At 43.1% G+C, this 24,379-nt stretch overlaps 2 protein-coding genes across 11 annotated transcripts in view; one reads left to right on the top strand and one right to left on the bottom strand.

Moving 5' to 3' along the window:
* Positions 1-6,788: 6,788 nt before the first annotated feature.
* Positions 6,789-24,379, bottom strand: part of cstf1 (cleavage stimulation factor, 3' pre-RNA, subunit 1) — a 39,369-nt gene continuing 21,778 nt past the window's right edge. For all 10 annotated transcript variants that reach the window (XM_038803009.1, XM_038803008.1, XM_038803010.1 and 7 more), the window contains exons 5-6: positions 23,202-23,592; positions 6,789-9,051 (exon numbers count right to left, since the gene is read on the bottom strand). In XM_038803009.1, the coding sequence (XP_038658937.1) occupies positions 8,792-9,051; positions 23,202-23,592 (651 nt within the window). In that variant the 3' untranslated portion in view covers positions 6,789-8,791. The remainder of the gene's footprint in view (positions 9,052-23,201; positions 23,593-24,379) is intronic.
* Positions 15,767-16,330, top strand: LOC119969403 (NADH dehydrogenase [ubiquinone] 1 beta subcomplex subunit 10-like). The gene is given in 3 exon segments (XM_038803018.1): positions 15,767-16,039; positions 16,041-16,067; positions 16,069-16,330. Coding segments are annotated over 3 exon segments (519 nt in total). The 3' UTR covers positions 16,288-16,330.

Raw genomic sequence — 24,379 nt, 5'->3', positions numbered from 1 at the left:
CAGAAGTAAGGCTAACCGGTTCCCAGGGTTATCCTGACAGTTCTTCTTAAACAAGGGCACAACATTTGCTACCCTCCAATCTTCAGGCAGCTCTCCTGTCACTGATTCAAATATCTCAGCTAGGGGGCCAGCAATTTCCTCCCTAGCCTCCCACAACGTCCTGGGATACATTTCATCAGGTCCTGGGGATTTATCTATCTTGATGCCCTTTAATACCTCCAGCATCTCCTTCTCTGCAATATGTACACTAGTCAAGACATCACTTTTTATTTCCCCAATTTCCCTAACATTTGTGTCTTTCTCAATAGTAAATACTGATGAGAAATATTCATTTAGGACCTCTCCCATCCCTGTGGATCTGCACATAGATGACCATGTTTATCCTTAAGAGGTCCTAACCTCTCCCTAGTCACCCTTTTACTCTTTATGTAGCTGTAAAAGCTCTTTGGCCTCATCTGCCAAGACAATCTCATGTCCTCTTTTTGCCCTCCTGATTTATCTTCTAATTCTATTCTGACAAGCCCTATACTCTTCAAGGGATCCATTTGATCCCAGCTGCCTATGCATGTCATATGCCTCCTTCTTCCTTTTGACCATGGCCTCAATATTCCGGGTTATCCAGGGTTCCTTCCTTCTACAAGCCTTACCCTTCACCCTAAGAGGAATGTGCTCACCTTGAACCCTAGTTAACACCTTTTTGAAAGATTCCCACTTACCAGCTGTCCCCTTGCCTGCAAATAGGCTTCCTCAATTAACTTTTGTAAGTTCCCGCCTAATACCCTCGAAATTGGCCTTGCCCCAATTTAAAATTTTAACTCTTGGGCCAGAACTATCATTCTCCATAGCTTTCTTAAAACTAATGGAATTATGGTCACTGGTTCCAAAGTGATCTATCACTAACACTTCCATCACCTGCCCTTCCTTATTCCCTAACCTGCCCTTCCTTATTCCCCAGAGGTGGTCAGGTTTCGCCCCCTCCCTGGCCAGGCCATCCACATATTGAATGAGGAATTCTTCCTGAATACACTCGACAAATTTCTCTCCATCCAAACCCATCGTGCTATGGCTGGCCCAGTTAATGTTGGGAAAGTTAAAACCCCTACTATTACCACTCTGTTTTTATTTTTCCGGCAGCTATTTGTAATCTCTTTACATATTTGCTCAATATCCCGCTGACTGTTTGGGGGCCTATAGTTCAGTCCTATCAAAGTGATTTCACTCCTCTTATTTTTCAGTTCTACCCATATAGACTCAGTGGGCAAACCCTTGGATATGTCCTCGGAGTGTACCGACGTGATACTGTCCCTAATCAAAAATGCAACTCCCCCTCCTCTCTTACCTCCTGTTCTATCTTTCCTATAACATCTGTACCCTGGAACATTGAGCTGCCAGTCCGGCCCTCCTTTAGCCAAGTTTCAATAATAGCTATAATATTCCAGTCCCATGTTCCTAGCCATGCCCTGAGTTAATCTGCCTTGCCTGTCGGGCATCTTGCATTGAAATAAATACAGTTCTATCTGTTTCTCTGCCTTCCACTTTTCTCCTTACTGATTTTTGTTTCTATCCTATCTTTACTACCCTCCGACTTCCTGCATTGGTTCCCATTCCCCTGCCATATTTGCCCCAAGCACTAGCAAACAACCCCCCTAGGACATTGGTTCCAGTCCTGACCAGCTTAAGACCGTCTGATTTGTAATGGTTCCACCTCCCCCAGACTGGTTCCAATGTCCCCAAAATCTGAATTTCTCTCTCCTGCACCATCTCTCAAGCCATGCAATAATGTTGTCTATCCTATCATTCCTACTCTGACTAGCACATGACATGGATGCAATTCCGAGATTACTACCTTTGAGGTCCTACTTTTTAGTTTATCTCCTAACTCCCTTATTTCAGCATGTAGGACCTCATCCCGTTTTTTTTTACCTATATCGTTGGTGCCTGTGTGCACCACGACAGCTGGCTGTTCACCCTCCCCCTTTAAAATGTCCTGCAGCCGCTCCGAGACATCCAGGACCCTTGAACCCGGGAGGCAACATGCCTTCCTGGAGTCTCGTTTGCATCTGCAGAAACGCCTGTCCATTCCCCTTACAATTGAATCCCCCATCACTATAGCTCTACCACTCTTTTTTCTGCCCACCTGCGCAGCAGAGCCAGCCACAGCGCCATGAACCTAGCAACTGCTGGCTTCGCCTGGTGAGCCATCTCCCTCAACAGTATACCTGTTTTGCAGATGACCGCAGGGACCCGTGCACTGCCTTCCTACTCTTCCTGTCTGATGGTTACCCATTCCCCGTCTCCCTCAGTATTCTTTCTCCGAGGTGTGACTAACTCACTAAACGTGCTATCCTCAGCATCATGGATGCTCCAAAGTGAGTCCATCCGCAGGTCCAGAGCCATCAAGCGGTCCAACAGGAGCTGCAGCTGGACACACGTCTTGCACGTGAAGGAGCCAGGGTCAGTGGACGTGTCCCTGAACTCCCACATTGCACACAAGGAGCATGACACAGATCTGGGATCTCCTGCCATGTGTTAAACCTTAGGTTAATTTATACAACTACAATGCCAAAAAATAAAATTTAAACAAAAAATGAAAAAAGAAAAACGACTTACCAGTCAACACTACTTACCAGATAGATACAAATTTAGCTGCTCCCCTCTTGGCCAATCTAATCACAGCCCTCCTGTAACGTCACTCTTCAGTTTCTCCCCAGTCTAAACCTCAGATTCACCATTTATTTATTTATTTCTTTTTAAAATAAATTAAGAGTGACCAATTCATTTTTCCAATTCAGGGGTAATTTAGCGTGGCCAATATACCTTCCCTGCACATATTTGGGTTGTGGGGGCGAAACCCACAGAAACATGGGGAGAATGTGCAAACTCCACACGGACAGTGACCCAGAGCCGGTATCGAACCTGTGACCTCAGTGGCGTGAGGCAGCAGCACTAACCACTGCGCCACTGAGCTGCCCAGATTCACCATTTAGCCGCTTACCTTCCCAAGATGCCATTAGTCCAACTAATCGCCTCCGCTAGGCTCCTGAAAAGGAAAGCCGCGTCCCAGTGCTAGGTTTTTAAATTCCCCGCTTACCTTTCCAAGATGCTGTTGGACCATGAGGTGCCATGTAACCCTTTCAACTTCATTGTGTGAATGTCACCAAATGGAATTTGTGTGCGCTAATTTTCTCCTCCCCCTCATCTCAAACTCGGATATTAAAAGTTTTAATGGCAAGCATATTTCCTGGCACATCTCAAAATCCCTATACTTGTTCCAACAGCAATAAATTCTTTCTTCTGGCTTAAAAAAAAGATGCTGAACCTTTAGGAATCAATCCTTAGAATCTGACTTAATATCAAAAAGATAATTTTAAAAACTCCCTTCCAGAACAGATGTCAAAAGTCCCAAATTGTATAAATGAGTAAAATAATTGCGGGAGTCATTTTGACCACAGAAACTTTTTGTTTTAAAACAGTGTCATGAGATCATTAATGTCTTGAACAAGCAGCCAACATAAAGGAAATCCCAAAGTGTTCTATCGGCAAATAGAAACATAGAAAATAGAATAGGAGGCGGCCAATCGGTCCTTCGAGCCTGCTCCACCGTTCGTTATGATCATGGGTGATCATCAAGTTCAATACCCTGATCCCGCCTTTGCCCCCATATCCCTGGAGTCCCAAGAGCTATATCGAATTCCTTCTTGAAATTACACAACGTTTTGGCCTCAACCGGCGTAATAGGAGCAGGGCCAATTAGGGAACTAAAAGTGAATTTACACATGGAGGAAGGGGACATAGCTGAGGTATTAAATGAATACTTTGCAGCAGTCTTTACCAAGGAAATAAATAGTAGTGACAGATGAGGAAATTCAGTCCACAGAAGGGTTCAGAATTGACAATGTTAAGTGTTGAATGGACTGTCGGTACTGAAAGCTGACACAGCACTGGGACGGGGGAAGGGTGATACAGTGGTATTGTCACTGGACTAGTAATCCAGACACCCGGAGTAATGCTCTGGAGACCCGGGTTCGAATCCCATCATGGCAGATGGTGAAATCTGAATTCAATCAAAATCTGGAATTAAAGTCTAACAATGACCAGGAAACGAAACCATTGTTGATTGTCGTAAAACCCCATCGGGTTCACTAATGTCCTTTAGGGAAGGAAATCTACCATCCTTATCTGGTCTGGTCTACATTAGACTCCAGACCCACATCAACGTGGTTGACTCTTAGCTCAAGGGAAATTAGGGATGGGCCTTGCCTGCAATGCCCTCATCCCATGGAAGAATTTTTTAAAAAAGCTACATTCAAGGATATTGAACGGAGTGAAAATGAAAATGGCAGGGGCACTGGCCATAATCTTTCCAGTCTTCTCGACTCAGGGGAAGTGCCAGAGGACTGAAAAATTGCAAATGTTATACCCTTGTTCAAAAAGGTTGCAAGAATAGCCCTAACAATTACAGGCCAGTCAATTTAGCATCAGTAGTGGGCAATCATTCAGGATAGAATTAGTGGACACATGGAGAACGTGGGCTGATTAGGAACAGCCAGCGTGGATTTTTAAAGTAAAATTTATGTTTAACTAACTTGTTTTTTGAAGAGGTAACAAAGAGAGTCAATAGGGTAATGAGTTTAATGTGGTGTACATGGACTTTCAGAAGGCTTTCGATACAGTGTCACATAACAGACTTGAGAAAGGTTACAGCTCATGGAATAAAAGGGACAGTAGTAAAGAGGATTATAGAATTGGCTGATCAATAGGAAGCAGAGTGCAATGGTCGGTGGATATTTTTCAAGTTGGAGTAAGGTTTGTAGTGGTGTTCCCCAGGGGTTGGTATTAGGACTCTTGCTTTTTTGATATATATCAATGATCTAAATCGGTGTGCAGGGGATAATGTCAAAGTTTGCTGATGACATAAAGCTTGGAAGCATTGTAAACTGTAAAGAGGACACAGTCTAGAACATCAAAAGGGCATAGACAAACTGATGGGGAGTGGGCAGATGGGTGACAGGTGAAATTCAATGTGGAGAAGTGCGAGTTGATACATTTTGGTAGGAAGAACATGGGAGAGACAATACAAAATAAGGGGCAAAATTGTTAAAGGGATGCAGGAGCAGAGGGACCTGGGTGCATATGTGTACAGAAGGCAGCAGGACAGGTGGAGAAAGCAGTTAATAAAGTTTTTAGTATTGTGGGCTTTATTAATGGGGCATAGAGTATAAAAGCAAGGTTATGCTGAACTTCTCTAAAACACTAGTTAGACCTCAGCTGGAATAGTGGGCACCACACAATAGGAAGGATGTGAATGCATTGGAGAGAGTGAAGAAGTGGTTCACAAGAATAGTTCCAAAGATGAGGGGCAGCAGGGTAGCATGGTGGTTAGCATAAATGCTTCACAGCTCCAGGGTCCCAGGTTCGATTCCCGGCTGGACACACAGGAGTCTGCACGTCCTCCCAGTGTGCGTGGGTTTCCTCCGGGTGCTCCGGTTTCCTCCCACAGTCCAAAGATGTGCGGGTTAGGTGGATTGGCCATGCTAAATTGCCCGTAGTGTCCTACAAAAAGTAAGGTTAAGGGGGGGTTGTTGGGTTACGGGTATAGGGTGGATACGTGGGTTTGAGTAGGGTGATCATGGCTCGGCACAACATTGAGGGCCGAAGGGCCTGTTCTGTGCTGTACTGTTCTATGTTCTAAACGTCACATATGAAGACAGATTGGAGAAGTTGGGACTGTTCTTGGAGAGAAGGCGTCTAAAAGGACATTTGATGAAGAGATATTGAAAATCATGATGAACCTGGATAAGGAGAAACTGTTCCGGTTTGTAAAAGGATCAAGAACAAGAGGGCACAAATTTGAAGTGATTTGTAAAAGAAGCAAATGTGTTGTGAGAAAAACCTTTTGCACACAATGAGTGGTTGGGGTCTGCAATGCACTGCGTGGAAGTGTAGTTGAGGCAAATTCAATCGAGGCACTCAAGATGGTTGAATATTCAGGTAATTACTTGAATAGAAACAATGTGCAGGAGCATCGGGGAATGGCAGCAAGCCATGATGCACATTTGGAGAGCTGGTGCAGACGTAATGGGCCAAAAGGTCTCCTTAGGCACTGTAACAATTCTGTGATTAAGTGATTAACCTGACAAATGCACCAAAAATGCAGCACTCTGTTAGTACCAGATTTAAGTGTCAGCCTCGATTAAGTGCCCAGATCATGGAATGGCATTAGAAGTGAAAATGCCAACAAGTAAGATAAGAAGACCCAGTAGGATGGTATAATTTACCATAGTGTTTCTCAGTAAGGGGAGCAGGGTAGGGCTGCTGAGAAGAATGGAAAGATTAGCTGGATATCCTACCTCATGCATCTGTACTGTGTAACCCTTGCTCACAAGTTTGCTATGTTCCACTGTCTGACTAGTCTCTTAACACACATTACCTGGCCCTACTCACCAGAAACAGCAACATGTTAAAGGTAAGAGGAATATGGGTAACCTGTACAATCACAATTCAGAGGTCAGTTAAATGCAGGAAGGGCAGCACGGTGGTGCAGTGGTTAGCACTGCTGCCTCACAGCACTGAAGATCCAGGTTCGATCCCGGCCCCAGGTCACTGTCCATGTGGAGTTTGCACATTCTCCCCGTGTCTGCTTGGGTCTCACCACAACCCAAAGATGTGCATAGTACGTGAATTAGCCACGCTAAATTGCCCCTTAATTGGGAAAAATAAAGAATTGGGTACTTCGAATTTAAAAAAAGCAGTAAAGAAAACGGAGGAGGAAAAGAGACAACGGTGCACAGTAGTCAGTTTCAAGTTTTATTTATTACTATTGAACTAGCAACAAAATAACTATTAATAATTTCTTTTTACATCTGATTGCTTACCATTAAAATAAAAATGGATACTTTTCATAGTGATCTTGCATATTACTAATCTAAGACTTTATGAAAATTATTTCAATTTTTCAGACTGCCAAATATTACTGGATTTAAAACATCTTTTGTAGCTGTAGACAAGAACAGTTAATACTGAATGAACAAACAACACTGGTTATTAGCCAGAAGTGTAGAGTCAACATTCACCATAAAGTTACTTGTTCAAGTTAACAGTCCAGTGCAATAATGGACAAATGCATTTTCCTTTACCATTTTTTACTTCTCTGCTGCGATGAATGCAATATTGCAACGTGAAGTTCCATATACTCAGTTTGGTCTCCAATACCTTGTCATTAAACTCAAGCAAGATCTCACAAATGTCAAAAGTTAGGATAAAATAAGTGTATTGGAAGTGATGTATATCACACCAGGTCCTGCCCTCATAATGTGGAACTTGCCGGTGGCAGTCACTGAATAGAAATCAGGAGAAATTTGGCCGATTATCTCCTTTTGTGTGGCGTGCTAAGGCTCAGTGCTCCTATCATAAATGAATAAACTCAACTCAGATCAAAAAATCAATAACATCTTGTGTACCCCAGTGATAATTTTCAAATTGGCACAATAGCCAACTTGTATTCACTTGGACTGAAACTGTTGACATTGCACTGAATGGTAGGCACTTTTGTACCCTGGGCCCACACCAATCAGGACCTGCACTGAGACTCCCAAAATCATTTCGTGTAGGACCCTGACAGCCAGCAAACACTTGCACCCCATCAGGTTGGAAGTACAGAAACAAGTTAAGAGCTCCATATTCTCAGGTAACTATTATGCAAGTTTTAGATATGTAACATGCCCCATTCCATGTTTCATGCTACAAAATACTAATATTTTGGCACGGGTAAAATGTAATCGTGGAATCAATTGTTCAGCAACACATACTAGAAGAAATTATAGGTCAGCTACTATATAGCTAAGATTTCAGTAATATGCAATTGTGGTGATGTGAAATTTTACATGTCCACTAAAATCGTGACATACTTCGTTTGTTCAACTATCAATTTTGTGCTCCCACACGAGTTATGTTGAGAACACCAATTTAAGCTTAACAGAAATGTAATGAAGTGCTACAGATAGAATGAAAGCAGAACATGAAGGTTTCAGATTTGATTACTACTTTCTAATTAAATGATCCCAATCAGGATAGCAGGACAACATTTATTTCCACTGTGATACCTCCTGGGTGAATGTTCTGCCACATTCATCCTATGGCTTACACTTCAGGGCAGACATGCTGATGAGATGTTGACTGATTAATCCTTTTGGAGTAAGAATCCATCAACTTTTAATTACACGGATATCTTAATGAAATACAAAAGCAAAAGTACAAAATGAAAAGGTGGTTTAGTTTCGGTCAAAAATCTGAAATGAAAGGATGCTGCGAGTTCTAATTGGTGACTTTTTAAACACTAACTGCCATTTCAATGCTCCGTCTGAATGATAAAGACAAAGAGTTCGAGTCTGAGGCTAAAATAGCTTTCGTGAACCTATGACTGCACAAGGCAGAGATAATACTTTTAAACTTTAAATTGTGGGACATTGTTTGAAAACACACAAACCAATGTTGAAGTTTCTCATGTTAGATAATGTTTATATTTGCAGAATCCAAGAATAAACGGTGAACAAAAGCTACTGAGCTACAAACAATCTACAGGTGTGTAGAGACCAGCAGCGTATTATTTTAGTAAATGGCACATTGTACTTTGGAATGAATTTCATTATCTCAGGACAAAGTTTGGAGCATGATAAAGGGAATGTACAGAGTAAGTTGAAAGAACTTCAATTGCTACAATACTTTCCATCTCCTTCGCAGTGTATTGTGACCAAGATTCATACCCCCACCTCATCATGCTTCATCCACATTTTCAATCAGTGCTGGATCTTCTATACCAGAACCTGGCTCTGAAGTCATCGCTGCAGGTCATGAAACCAGGATTGGTAGGAGAGTGGACAATGCAGCGAACAATATTGTTGTGTCCAAGAGATAGGAGATTCTTGCGCTCAGCTGTACGAGAGTCCCAGCAGCAAAGGCTTATTGTTCTTTCATCAGGGAGAAGCACATAATCTTCAGTATGGTTGAAGACAGCCTGCGTGCGGTGTGTCTGTCTGCCACTCAATCCTGCTCCTAAATGGGAGAAAAATACAAATAATAAGACTTGCCGACACTTGTTGCTCCTTTGCTTTCATAAGTATAAACACGAACTACAATAAAATATAAATATTCACCACCCCAATGACAGAATCCTTCGGTGTTTGGGTTGTCTAGTGGTGGGAGGCAACGTAAGATCATGTGATACACAGACGATGTATTGCTATTGTGTTTAAACCAGACGTCTCTGTTCTTGTTATTATTCTGGGTAGGTTTGGCTTCTCGGGCAATGAAACAAGCTTTGTAAAGTCTGAGGCTATGTCAGAGCTCCAGGGTCCCAGGATCGATTCCCAGATGGTTCACTATCTGTGTGGAGTCTGCACGTTCTCCCCGTGTCTGCGTGGGTTTCCTCCGGGTGCTCCGGTTTCCTCCCACAGTCCAAAGATGTGCGGGTCAGGTGGATTGGCCATGCTAAATTGCCCTTAATGTCCAAAAAGTGTAAGTGGGGGTTACTGGGATAGGGTAGATACGTGGCCTTAAGTAGGGTGTTCTTTGTAAGGGCCGGTACAGACTCGATGTGCCGAATGGCCTCCTTCTACACTGTAAATTCTATGATTCTATGCCTCTGCAGAGGCCTTCCCGTCTTGCTCCCTTCTCCTTTAGATGGTCCCCCTCAGGGTTTGTGTATTTGGGACTGTTATTACCCTTTATTTTGGCAGCTATGTACGGCAAACTCCTCCTACAATTCCCCCTTACCCGCGACTAGAAAATGGGACTTACTTCGTTGGTCCTCCTTACGGTATTGTGGCTGGGTAGGATAGCACTGATTAAGATGAATGTGTTGCCTAGATAGTTATATCCTTTACAGATGCTACCAATTTTCATAGAATAGAATCACTACAATGCAGGAGGCCATTCGGTCCATCAAGTCTGCACCAACCCTCTCAAAGGCCCACAACCCAACCTATCCCTATAACCCAATAACCCCACCTAACCTTTTGAACACTAAGGTACAATTTAGAATGAACAATCCACCTAACCTGCACATCTTCGCACTGGAGCACCTGGAAGAAACCCACGTAATCACAGGGAGAACATACAAACTCCACACAGACATAGACTCAATTGAACACTGGTCCCTGGCGCTGTGAGGCAGCAGTGCTAATCACTGTGCCACCATGCTACCCTTTGCTCTCTGCTAAGGTCTTAACGGAAATTAATGAGATATTTAGCTCCTTGATATAGAATAAAAAGGGACCTCACTTAAAATTGGCCAATTTACAGCTTCCGAGCGCAAAGGGACGACTGTGTGGGGGGGGGGGGCTGGATTTTATTATATTTTTATATATGACACATCAATTAGCCTTGCATCTCCGAATCATACGAGAATGGATAACAGGGACCAACACCTCTATTTGGCTTGATATTGAAGCTAGCCAGTCTGAATCCTCCTTACAAGCTCTGTTATTTCTTAGGAATTTTAGGACTGTGCCAAGCAAATGTGAGAATCCAATAATCATCAACACTCAGGAGCACAGCGCAGTGAATTGTAGGGTGGATTTAATTTGATGTCCACGCTCTCTCACATTCAGGGTAACTCAGATTTCCCACCATGTCCTATAGACCATGGTTTTGATATTTGGAAGGATTGGAGCCTTATTAGGCTTGGGGACATGTTCGGGGTGCTTCCTTGTTAACTTTTGAGCAACTGTGTCAATAATATGGGCAGCACGGTAGCACAAATGGTTAGCACTGTGGCTTCACAGCAACAGGGTCCAAGGTTCGATTCCCCGCTTGGTCACTGGCTGTGCAGTCTGCATGTTCTCGCAGACCTCCGGGTGCCTCCCACAGTCCAAAGACGTGTAGGTTAGGTGGATTGGCCATGATAAATTGCCCTGAGTGACCAAAAAGGTTAGGAGGGGTTACTGGGTCAGGGGGGAAGTGAGGGCTTAAGTGGGTCGGTGCAGACTCGATGGGCCGAATGGCCTCCTTCTGCACTCTATGTTCTATGTTCAATATGACATCCTGAGGTCTCTTTTTTCAAGTATCTACAAAGAAATTTTATTCTCATTAACATGATGCTAGTATCTCCCTGGAAGAAACAAATCTTATCTGCAGAACCCAAGCAACTAATTAGGTTTTATGACACATTATAATGTTCTAGATCCTGTACCAATGTGCTACAGACTATGCGGTCATGGGAAAAAGATCTTGCAGTGAATGTCAACAAGACGCCTGGGGCACTATCTGGGAAAATGCCAATAGATTCTCAGTCTATAATAGAACAAAGGAGACCCAACTTAAAATGTTGTCCATATGCTACACCAAGCTTCAGGACTGTCCCGCTCTACCCTCACTGCGTCAAAAATGCAGTGAGAGGAGACTATACATATTGTTTTTGGTCCATTGTCAAAAATAAATCCTACTGGTAGGGCATTAAATTTAATAAATTAAGAGCACCCAATTTTTTTTTCCCAATTAAGAGGCAATTTAGCGTGGCCAATCCACCTAACCTGCACATCTTTGGGTTGTGGGGGGTGAAACCCACGCAGACACGGGGAGAACGTGCAAACTCTACAGGGACAGTGACCCAGGACAGGGATTCAAACCCGGGTCCTCAGCGCTGCAGTTCCAGTGCTAACACTACGCCACGTGCCACCCCTTTGCCATCAAGTCTTGGTATATTAGTATACCTACGCCATACCACCTTGCCTCTCGCCTTTGCTTCGCCTGACTCAGGACCTTCTCCTTCAGATGGAACTTATGGAAGTAGATAATGACCACCCATGGTGGCTCATTTGCATTTGGTTTGGTGTGGTCTACCCTGCGAAGTAGAGAGTGACGGACAACTCGGGGGATTTTTGTTTCGAAACAGGGATGCAGCGGAGCTGTTCGTGGAGAACAATGGACTGGGACTGAAATGAAAGATGAGACTGGGACTTGGGTTGAGGGGATGGGGACTGTGCTTTGCCTTTATCTCTCTTTTTTAGGTTTCATGTTTTGTATTTGATGGAGGGGTTGCAAGATTGCGTTTTTTGATTGGGGAAGTGTAGTTTGTTTATAGATGTTTACAAGTATTTTGGACTTTGGGTTTGTTTCTTTCTTCTGGGGCACGGTTTTGCACTGTTTTCAATATAAGAGAGATGGGGGATTACTGGGGTATGGGGGGCCGGGTTACAGAAGTGGTGAATGGGAGGGAGGGCTCGTGCAGGAGCCGCCACACTCGCAAGCGAAGATTGGCTTGTGAACGGGAGTGTGGTGGGGCTGTGGTCATTGGACCCAGGTTGAACAGGTTTCAATGGGCCTGGGTGTTGTGAAAAGTGGGGGGATGGGTTTGCTAGAGGAAATTGATGGGGGGATTCTGGGGGGGGGGGGGGGGGGGGGGGGGAATCGGCGGTAACAAAAGGATGCGGCGAGGCAGGCCAGAGGGGCAAGGCCAAGGGTTATGATGATGGCAGATTGAAAGGACAGGAGGGGTGAGACCCCCCCCAGTCAGAATAGTGACATGGAATGTAAGGGGATAGGGAGGCCAGTGAAGAGAGGGTTTTCGCATTTCTGAAGAATTTAAAAGCCGATTGGTGATGCTGCAGGAGACCCATTTGAGGGCGACGGATCAGGTGAAGCTCAGGAAGGGCTGGGTGAGTCAGGTATTTCAATTGGGGTTTGACAGTAGATCTCGGGAGGTAGTGGTATTGGTGAGCAAAAGGGTGAAGTTTCAGGTGGGGAAGGTGGTGGCTGATCAGAATTATAGAATTTACACTGCAGAAGGAAGCCATTCAGCCCATCGAGTCTGCACGGCCCTTGGGAAGGGCACCCCAATTAAGCCCACACCTCTACCCTATCCCCATAACCCCACCTAACCTTTTCTTTGGACACCAAGGGCAGTTTAGCATGGCCAATCCACCTAACCTGCACATCTTTGAACTGTGGGAGGAAATCGGAGCACCCGGAGGAAATCCATACAGACACAGGGAGAACGTGCAGACTCCGAGCCAGGAATCGAACCAGGGACTCTGGAGCTGTGAAGCAACTGTGCTAACGTGCTGCCCAGGGAGACAGGTACATGATGGTGATGGGTACGCTAGAGGGGAATTTGGTGGGGCCCTGGGTGCCATCCCAGGTTTGGATACCCCAAGAGTTGATATTGCGGGCGGCAGTGGAATGTGGTGCTGGAGCAGAATAGGTCCCAGCCGTGCTCACTAACCCAGTCAGGTGGCAAGAAGGACATATGCTGGCCGGTCAGCTCCTGAGGGATGCCGCGGCAAGGGAGACAGTTCAGGTATGGGATAAGGCGGGGAAGTTGGCGGCGGCTCCGGAGCAGATTAATAATGTATTTGAGGAATCTTACAGGAACCTGTATATGTTGGAACCTCTGGAGGAGATGGGGAGATGAGGGAATTTCTAGATGTGCTGGAGTGTCCGAGGCTGTGGGGAGGAAGGTCAGGGTTTGAGGAGATGATGGGGGAGCAGGAGGTGAAGGAGGCGGAGCCGGATGGGTTTCCAGTCGAATTTTATAAGAAATTCAAGAATACATTGGCACCGTTGATGGTGGGAATGTTTGAGGATACGATGGGTCGGGGTGTCGTGCCGCAAACAATGGGCCAGGCTTCCATCGCATTGTTGTTAAAGAAGGACAAGTAACTGGGGAAATGTGGGTCGTATCGGGCCATATCTCTGCTGAATGTGGATGCCAAGATACTGACAACGGCGTTGGCATTAAGGGTGAAAGGAAGGTCGTCTCCCAAAGGTGATTGGGGAGGACCAAATGGGATTGTTCTCAAATGTGAGGAAGTTGCCGAATGTGGTCCTTTCACTGGCGGAGGGAAGGGAGACGGAGGTGTGGTGGCGCTGGATGCAGAGAAGGCATTTGATAGGGTAAAGTGGAGTTATTTGATGGCGATACTGGTGTGATTTGGGATTGAGCCAAAGTTTACGGCGTATAAGGAGCCCATGGCATGTGTGCGTACTAACAGCACAAAGTCAGGGTATTTTGCATTACAGGGTACAAGGCAGGGATGTCTTCTGTCCCCCTTTCTGTTTGCTTTGGCTATGAGGAGCTTGGGGTTGTGAAAGAGGATGAGGGGGGGAGGTGGTGAAACATGGGGTGCCCCTATGTGTCGATAATCTGCTGTTGTACATTTCGGAAACGAGCACATTGGTGGAGAGTATAATGGGGTTGCTCCAGAGGTTGGGGTATGGCTAAATTTAGGGAAAAGCGAGTATATTGTGGTCTCCTGCCTGGAGTGGGAGTGGAGGTGGGGGCTGCCAGTCCACTTGGCAGCAACTCAGTTTAGATATTTGGAAGTGCAGGTGGCCTGGGATTGGGCAGGGCTTTGGAAGTTTAATTTTACTAGTTTTATGGTTAGGGTGAAGGCCGATTTGCTGAGGTGGGACAATCTCCCTCTGTCATTGGCAGGCCAGATGCAGGCAATTAAAAGTAAATGTTTTGCGAATCCAGTTTTTGTTCCAATGACTGCTGGTCTTTTTTGCCCAAGTCTTTCTTTAGTGGGGTGGACACGCTGATCACCTCGTTCGTTTGCATGGGGAAGGTGGCCAAGATTAGGTGGGTGATACTGCAGAGGGCACAGCAGGCGTTTGGGGGGGGGGGGGTCTCTGTGTGTAAAGATGTAGGCGGACTCTTGTAAAGGGTCGGGGTTGTGGGCGCTGGCAGCGATGCCACGCCCGATGGCCCCGGGAAAGTGAGTCCGGTGGTGGTGGTGACCACGTTCAAGATTTGGAGGCAGATTAGACAGCACTTTAAACTGGGGGCCAGATCTGGGGATGCCGATTGGAGGGAATCATGGGTTTGAGCAGGGGAGGACGGATGCGAGGTTTCGGGGATGGGACAAGAGGGGGATTAAGGAAATGAGGAACTTGTTCCTGGGGGGCCGATTTGCGAGTTTAGAGGAGCTGGGAGAGAAGTATGGGTTGGTGCAGGGGGAAGGTTTTAAGTCTGTGCAGGTTAGATAGAACAGTACAGCACAGAACAGGCCCTTCGGCCCTCGATGTTGTGCCGAGCAATTATCACCCTACTCAAACCCACGTATCCACCCTATACCCATAACCCAACAACCCCCCCCCCCCCAACATTACTTTTTAGGACACTACGGGCAATTTAGCATGGCCAATCCACCTAACCCGCACATCTTTGGACTGTGGGAGGAAACCGGAGCACCTGGAGGAAACCCACGCACACACGGGGAGGACGTGCAGACTCCGCACAGACAGTGACCCAGCCGGGAATCGAACCTGGGACCCTGGAGCTGTGAAGCATTTATGCTAACCACCATGCTACCGTGCTGCCCTCCTATACACGAGCTACAGGAGTGGTGGTCTGGGAATGCCAAGCCTCGAAGTGCAGATTCCATCTGCGATTGTTCGAGAAATCCACGGACATGGTCATAAGGGCGTCCTTCTAGTACCGAGAGGAAAACAATACTGACACCATCAGGGGACTACGCAGGCTCAAGGTCCTAAAGGAAGTCGAGGACTTCCTTTCTAACGCGTCAGATTGTAACCCGGATGAGGAGGACCCCGGAAACCTTGTCGAGGCGGTATTGCCCATGTTGAGAGACCAAGGCCGGCCCCGAGAGAAGCCGGTGAACCGGTGCGAGAAGATTTTCGCGACCTTCTTATGCCCGAAGCTGGAAAGATTTTGGAGGATGGTGTTTAGTACAATCTCAGGAGTTTTGCATGTGGATCTGGAAATTATTCCCATTAACTGAGAGTACAAGGCTCCCTGGTCGGAGCAATGCCGGATGATTGGGACAAGGACCAGCAGTCGGCCAGCCGGACCCCGGCAGTGGACAGGAAAACTGGCCTCCACAACCCCACGGTCATTGTCGGCAAACTTTTCTATTACTCGGTGGATTTGCTGGTTACGACCTTCAGAGAATGGGTGGAACGCCAGCGGGAAAAGAACAAATTCTATTATTACCATCAGCATGTCAGACACGTGCCGGATATAACTGACTGCCAATTGGGTGACTACCTTTGCTACTACGAGGCAGAGATGCAGCAGAGAAAGAGATTACAAGTTTGATCAGGAAATTTATGGGAATTCTTCAGGAGCGACTAAGGGCCTGTCAGCAGAGGGAAGGTAACAACTACGTACAGAACTGTGCTAAGGAGTTGGAGCAGTTCAAGCTGGGAGCAAAAGGCTACCAATCAAGATATGGTGATCTGGGAGCTTATGGCAGTGCAAGACGATGTCTAATGAAACAAAAACATCGGATGATTGAGGAGAGAGAGAAAGCAGCATCTGAAGCCTAAAAGCACCAGAATCCATTGGAAAATCACTTTTTAAAATTAAGTTTGTGACAAACCTTCACCTATAATGTGCATCTGAATGTGTTTAAATTATGAAAAATGCTGAATTTCACATGAATGTGACTAAAATATATGGACTCATTAAACAATATAAAATGCAAAAAAAAAAACAGTACAAGAACTAGAGGGACACAGATTTTGGGTTTTGGGCAGTGGGGATGTGAAGAAGAACTGTGCTGTAAATGACTATGATATTCATGATATCTTATTAAAACATCTTGGAGTCTGAAGGTGTTCTTCAGAGTAGATATCGAGAGGATGTTCCTGTTCAGAGGGAATCTAGAACTAAAGGGCAGAGTTTCAAAATAAGGGGACTACCATTTATGACTGAGTTCAGGGGGAATTTCTTCTGTCAGAGGGTTGTTAGTGTTTGGAATTCTCTCTCCTAGAGAGCAATGACGCCTGGGTCATTGAATATATTCAAGGCTGAGTTAGATTTTTAATCGACAAGAGTATAAAGAGAATGAGTGACAGGGAGGAAAGTAGAGTATGGCCACATCAGATCAACCATGATTTTATTGACTGGTGGAGCAGATTCAAGGGACCAAACGGCCAACTCCTGCTCTGATTTCTTATGTTCTGTACTTAAGCTGTTCCAGCCTCAAATAAATCATTCAAAAATTCAGTACACGGAAAAAGTCAATTACTTGGGCATAATGATGAAGTGTTACATATAACGTCCTTTCTTTTCTTGTCCACCAAAACCTTTCTACCTTTGGTTTCTCTAGTTCTTCAATGTGGAACAGGGAAGATCCAAGTTAAATTCCTGTTATCTGATGAGTTATCTAATCTGAGCAAAGATAAATGTAGGGTTTATTATGAAAGGAAAATTGGGCAGGGTTTCCATTCTTGACTGCTACCCAGGGACTGCTGTTGATCTATTACTCTCAATATCGGTTGAGAGCAGGGTCAGCTTTAATTGCAATTTCTTTTGGCTCTTTCTAAAATCTCAATGGACTTTCAGCACTCTCATCAAGATTTGTCTATGAAGCAGTGTCTGATGCGTCAGTTCCAGAGCCACATACAACCCCTAGGATCCTGGCAATCCATTGCTTGAAGCCCAGAAAACTCAATATTTGAGCTTGTACTTATTCACTCAATTGCTTGGTTTGAATTTCACAGGCCTGAAGATTTTGAGATGGCTGTTTTTTAGGAATTATCCATCAATGGAGCAAAAGTCCTAAGTCATACCACCAGAATTAGCAACATCTTAAAGTGAGTAAATGGACTTAAAATAATATATGCTCCCCAAGACTCGCCATGGTGTGGCGTAACAAAATAAAAGCTCAGACATTCCTAGACTAAGTAACATATTGGAGGAACCCGAGTGTCCATGGAACAAACACTTAGTATGAATGAGCACATTTGGGAGAGGACAGGGGCAAACTGGACAAAAAAATTTACTTTTTTAAGCATTTAGCGAATTCTGAAAAAATCATATTTTATAACATCAAAAATTGACAAAGGATATCAAAAAAAGGTTTACTGGGTTATTGGGTGAGACAAGAGAAAATAATTTGAAAACATTTCTAATCCGATGTTAACAATTCTAATTCAATGCTTCCTGATTCACGATGTAAGTTTGGCTCAGTACATTTCTCCACTATGTATTAAGCCACATGGAACAGATTCTGTTCCAGTCTACACTGATTGAGTTCATCACAGCTAATCCAAGTAGAGTTAAATTAGTGTCAGCAGCTACCAGCAAGGAGCTTCAATTAACTTCAGTGACCGTGACTAGGAATGACAAAATCAGCTAGTGAACCTGACTTCTGATCCAGTGACCCCACCTCAAAGCGAGTATGTCTGAGCATTGGCTGAGAACAGGCTTAGTTCTGATGCTCATAAATTGTCTACCAGTGCTCCGTGCTAAGGCTTTCAGGTGAAAAATGAAAATCTAGGCAAGGTATCAGGGTGTGATTAGTGCCTGGAAATATAGCCCAGCAAACTATGAATACTTTTACAAAAGAGAAAGCAGAGGATGAATATAAAGACATGGCGGAAGGTAAATGCTCAATTGAAATCTTTTTGAGGCTCAGTTTATGATGATAGTAACATATTTAGGTTTAATTTGGATTTCAAATATCTTGCACTTTTACCATACAAATGGAGCACAAACATTGCCGGTTATGAACCTCATTACCAAATTACACTTGTTTGCTCATATTCTGTACCATTCCATTGTTGTATCACATTGTATAGTTTCGAGGTAAGTCCACTAGAAACTAGGTGTTAGGTTATGCATCACTGGTGGGCAGGTTGGTTTACAGAGTATCAAAAGTCACATTAATTTGAGTTTAAACTCAGGAATTCAAAACTGCCTAGAATTAATTTCATAAAATTCTTACAGTGCAGAATAAGGCCCTTCAGCCCATCAAGTCTGTAACCAAAATCCCACCTAACCTGCACATCTTTGAACACTAAGGGGCAGTTTAGCACGGTCAATCCACCTAACCTGCACATCTTTGGACTGTGGGAGGAAACTGGATCACCCTGAGAAAACCCACAGTCACCCAAGGCCAGAATTGAATACGGGTCCCTGGGGCTAACCAATGTGCCGCCCATAAAGATGCAAGACATGTTCTGTGCAACTGTGGGTAGATCACAGTCTGCAAAAGTATGACTTCATTTTAAAAAGAATCTTTTATTTGCACACTACATCTGGGGGCTTATTTTGTAGTGTTTCTCAATTTATAAATTTCACTTATAATTTCAGAAATGTACAATCTATCAGCAGTTCAAAAGAGTTTTCTCATTATTGGAAAGCTCAATGTCAGCTTTAAGTGTGGAATTGTATAAGCACAAGGCTACTTACTGGCTTTCAGTGTTGACGGAAAAGTAGATGGAATTGGATAGCATTTAGCTGAAAAGCCCTTGAATTCCAATCACGCTCCCTTTTATATAGTATAGCTGAGTAAAGGTTTTTTGTTTTCAAAAGAAGTAATGGATGGAATTTCAAAGTGCATTTCTTAAAATGTTGGTAAAATTGGTCTCCCACATAATAAAACTTGCACCTGAAGATTAGCCATGGTAAATCAAAGAAAGGACTTGTATTTGCATAGTACCTTTCTTAAATTAAGTCATTTTGAAGTGTAGTCACTATTGTAATGTAGTGAAATGCAGAAACCAAGTTTACACAAACTTGAATGGAATGCATGACTAGATATCCCACAGTGATGGAAACAGGTGAAGGGATAATTGGTTAGTTAACTGGAAGAACTCCCGGCTCTTTCCAAATAGTGCCATGAGATCTTCTACGTCCACCGAGAGGACAGACTATGTGTTGGTTTAAGTGGAAGGCAATTCCTCCAACGGTGCAGCAATTGGGTGTGAGCCTGGATTATGTTTCTCCAGAGTGGGACATGAACCTGTGATTCAATAATTGAGACAAATACTTGCAATTTGCTTGTTAAACAATGCCAGTACACAGCTTTGAAGCTTCAGGCACCTTTAAAAGGACACAAATGTCTTGTATTAAAACCAAAACAATGTTTCATATAACCATAACCTTCCTGCACATCAGTTCATCCCAACCATAATATCTATATCCTATTCCACACCAATTAACATAATGCTCACCCGGTCACTTCTGCCTCTCTGACCTATAATAGTTCAGTTTCCCAAGAATTTCTTCTTTAAAAAATCAACCCTTTTTTCTTTCATGACCATTTTCACCTTTGCAAACCATGAGCCCTACAGCTTGCTGAATTCTTTATTCCCCTGACTTCAATCCTTGTGCATCCTTCCATTCCTTTGCTCCAATGGTAGCTGAGCATACAGCTGTTCCTCCTGAAACCTTTCTGCCTCGACGCTCCCCTCACCTTCTTTAATACTCATCTTACAAACCAGCTCATACAAATATTTAACACACTCCCTTCTTTGGTTCAATGCCAATTTTCCTTATTCTTTTTTAACTACATTAAAGTCATTATAAAAATGCAAGTTGTTATGGTAACAACTGCATATTGCCAAACTATATAAACTAAAATACATAGAATTTTTTCAGATTGTTGCTTATTCCCCAACATCAACCTGAAATTTCCCCAAAGGTGGAAGGGGATCACCTACAGCTCACTCATGCACTCTCTTTACACTTATACCACTGAACTAATTTCCCTTTTTGTTAAATTGTACTTTTTAAAAACTCATTTCCTTCCCCTTTTTCCCTTCCCCATTTGTCATCATTTCCTTCCTTTTTATTATTGCCAATTTTTTGATCTTTTTGATCATTTTATAAATTTTATTCCTTCCCACATGCATCACTTGGACTGCCACTTTCCATTATAATCTTGGCAGATTCTTGACCACCTAGAACATTTCAGGGTTCCGTGGAAAGGTATAAACTAAATATCGACCCGAGTTGCAGCTGTGCACAAGCAGGCTTCCTCAAATTCCTAGCACCTGCCAGTTTCCAGTGAGGGGAAACTGAAACATTTACAGAAGCTACCTATACAGCTTCCCCATCAACAATTCCCAATAGAAAACTTTAGTTTATTGTTGTCAACCAAGATCTGCACAGTAGTGTTGATCAGTTCACCAAAGTAAAGGCTGAGTAAAACAAAGCTAAAGTACTCCTATAGACACTTCATTGACAAAAAGGTTTATGCTTATTTGTCACTAAAGTTAAACCTTGAATTGGCCGATTTTCTGCCTTCCTCAAAGGCAATGATTATTTTGTGATAAGATTTATAGGGGATTGGTATGCCTCGAAAACTTCTGAATTCTTTGTGACATTTTAATTGTATCAATTGTGTTAAATCCTGTCTCTATGTGACAATAATACGGAGAATTTTCAACAGTGGAGGCTGTATAATGATTGGGCATTAAAAACAGCGGTTGGCTTTTCTACTTCTTAAATCTGGAGGTGCAGAGGATAGTTCTAACGCCCTTGATACTCTCTGGCCGAGATCAGAAAAATTTGCATCTTCCTGTGCTATCTTGCTCGGTACCGCATTAGAAATTGCATTTATGCAATAAGCCATCAGGTAGCCTACCACCAAATTCCATTTTTAACTGTTACATGAATCTTTATCTTTTGCAGTTGGTGAAGGCAGCTTTTTTTATTCCATTTTAGATTTAGTTTGCGACTGGCAGTTTTTATGTTATAGACATCGGAAGCTGGGCATTTTGGCAATCTTCATAATGAATAACAAATTGTATTTTGGCAAAGCAATTAATGAATGACAAATTGTTATGGTGTAATCAATTCAAGTAAAAGTGACAACTGCTATGGTGCAATCAATTCAAGTAAAAGTGACAACCCAAAAATGAGTAGGAAATAACATGGTTCTGCGAAAAAATGAGTTGAATTCAAACTGACACTATGTTAATCATTCAAAGTGTTTGAACTAATTTCCTATTTCTGAAAGATATTTGCACTATTCTTTAGAGTTTATCTACAAATAAGGAAAAAGCACCCAAGAGCAGTCATTTCCAAACCTCCATGCTTATAGACTTCAAACAGGGTAAAACAGCAACTAAGTGCAAGGTTAAACTAAAATACAATAGGTGGGCTTCATGAGCTAGATTGCCTGGGATAACTGGCTGCACATGCCGAAGAGACTGTAATATGCCTTTTCCAGATATATAAAAATGACTGTAAACTAAACATGTATTAACATAAAAGATAATCACGGGTTTGACTTTTGAAAATACACAATGCAAATTATCTATGTGGTGCTCAAATACTGTTGTGCAAATGATCCAACAACATATATGAAAACAATGCTAGTTCACTCAAACAATGAAAGTGAAAATAGAAGAACAGAATCTAATATTTTCCTTTCTTCTCTTTTGTTTAGTTTGTCAGAATTAAATAAAAGCGGGCAGCACGGTGGCCTAGTGGTTAGCACAACCACCTCACGGCGCTGAGGTCCCAGGTTCGATCCCAGCTCTGGGTCACTGTCCGTGTGGAGTTTGCACGTTCTCCCCGTGTCTGCGTGGGTTTCGCCCCCACAACCCAAAAATGTGCAGAGTAGGTGGATTGGCCACGCTAAATTGCCCCTTAATTGGAAAAAATAATTGGCTAATCTAAATTTAAAAAAAAAAAAGAATTAAATAAAAGCCATATCACATTGCCTTATGGTCCTGGAGAAAATTGAGTCATGTACTGTGTAGAGTTACAGCTACTAAAGTTCAAAACCACACACATGAATTTAACAAATCGTGAAAGCACTAAGTGCTTACATTCAGGATTTGGGGGAAAGGTCCCTAGAACTCAAACATTCTCAAACTCTGTTCTGAAAGAAACTAAAAGAAAGGAACTCTTGATTAAACAAATTGCGCAAATAGATCTTAACTTTTCAGGAAGCTACATATGCAGTATGTGGACTTTTTGAAAAGGAATCATTGACTAACTTAGCAGCACAGCAGAGATAAAAATGATTCTCGTTACTTTGGTAACAGGATAAACCTCATAACCGTTATGCAATGCAGTTAATGAGGCAATATTCAGTGTGTGCATAAACCACTACTAGAAATTAAGTCCTATAAGGATGTTCCAAGATTCATAGCTATTTATTAGACCATTCTTACAATCAATTAATTATTGTACCGTTCTAATAATATCTTCCTGCCATTTTCTGGAAGTCAAACTTAGTATTAGCTATTCACAATTTACTTTGTCTTTTACCCGTTTCAATCTCGGGTTTCTTAATGAGCATACAAAAAAAAGGAACATAAATAAATTACATCCATTGGCATGTTGGCAAAGAAAATGATGGAAAGAAAGTAACCTCTTATCCTCAATGGCATAATGAGTTCAGGGTGAATGATGGGGACACAAGATAGGTAAATAGCCAATTTACCTTGTAACAAAAATTTCAGTTCACAAATCAAATATTGCTTGCTTTTCTTACCTGTGTATTTAACCATTGTGCGCCCAGTTGATATTTCCCATAGCTTCACAATAGAATCTTTTCCACTTGACAAAACATACTTTGAATTTCTTGAGAACATAATGGAGCACACCTCTGCACCATCATGTGCTTTTTCATAGGTGGTGATGCAACGATTCGATACACCATCCCACAGCTTGATGTTGCCATCTTTACTGCATGTCACATACATGTTGGCACTGGGGTTATAGCTCACAGCACAGACAGCATCTGTGTGTTGATCACGAGGATTGCTTGATACAAAACACTGGAATGTATTGACATCATACAATCGCAAAGTCGGGTGCTGCGTTCCCACTAGAATGTAATCTCCAGAGGGGTGAAAGGAGATGGAGCGCAGCATTTCGGCTTCCTAAAAAACATATAAAAAGTAAGCTGCAGAGATCAATGATAACTAATTCTCTATTTTAACCCCAGCAGATGCCACAAGAGAAAATTAACTGGGCTGCTTTCTGCTAATCAGTGACTCCTTCTAGAAAGTGTATACATGGAAAGCAAGGACAGGATAGGATAGTACTTGGTTATGATGTTTACAGTTCATCAGGCAACAGAGGCTATTTGGGAAAGACAAGGGAATGCTGCCGGCAACTATGAAACTGAACTTCAAAAATGCAAACGTCTAGGGAAAGGAAAGAGATAATGAGGGAACAAAACAACACCGGAAGGGCATGAAAATATTAACGAGATGTTAACAAAAAGACCACATTGATATGGTCTCAGGACACTCAAAAGAAATTTCAATGTATGGATTATATTTGAAGTGCAGTGACTGGTGTCAGATAGGCAAATATAGCAGTCATTCTGGGTCCAATAATGCCCCATAAACAGAAAATGAACAAATGGCCAATGTGTTTTGGTAGTGTAGGCTAAGGTAGAAAAATCGGTCAGAAATATGGGCAACTTCCCTTGCTGTGGGACATTTAACATCCATCTACGTAAGCAGAGAGGACCTTCATTAAACAAAAGACAAGATCTCATAAAACGCAGTACTGCATCATTCTGCAGAATAACTCACATCCTGATTCTTCCAGGCCTGTTTACATTGTACAAGGCACAAGTCAGGAGAATACTCTTCACTTGTCTGGATGAGTATAGCTCAAACAACACTTAAGGAGTTTGACACCATCCAGACAAAGCAG

Source organism: Scyliorhinus canicula, chromosome 7 (genome assembly GCF_902713615.1).
Source record: "Scyliorhinus canicula chromosome 7, sScyCan1.1, whole genome shotgun sequence".
Taxonomy (NCBI): domain Eukaryota; kingdom Metazoa; phylum Chordata; class Chondrichthyes; order Carcharhiniformes; family Scyliorhinidae; genus Scyliorhinus; species Scyliorhinus canicula.
The sequence above is the reverse complement of the archived record's forward strand: the minus strand, read 5'-3'. Positions and strand labels throughout refer to the sequence as shown.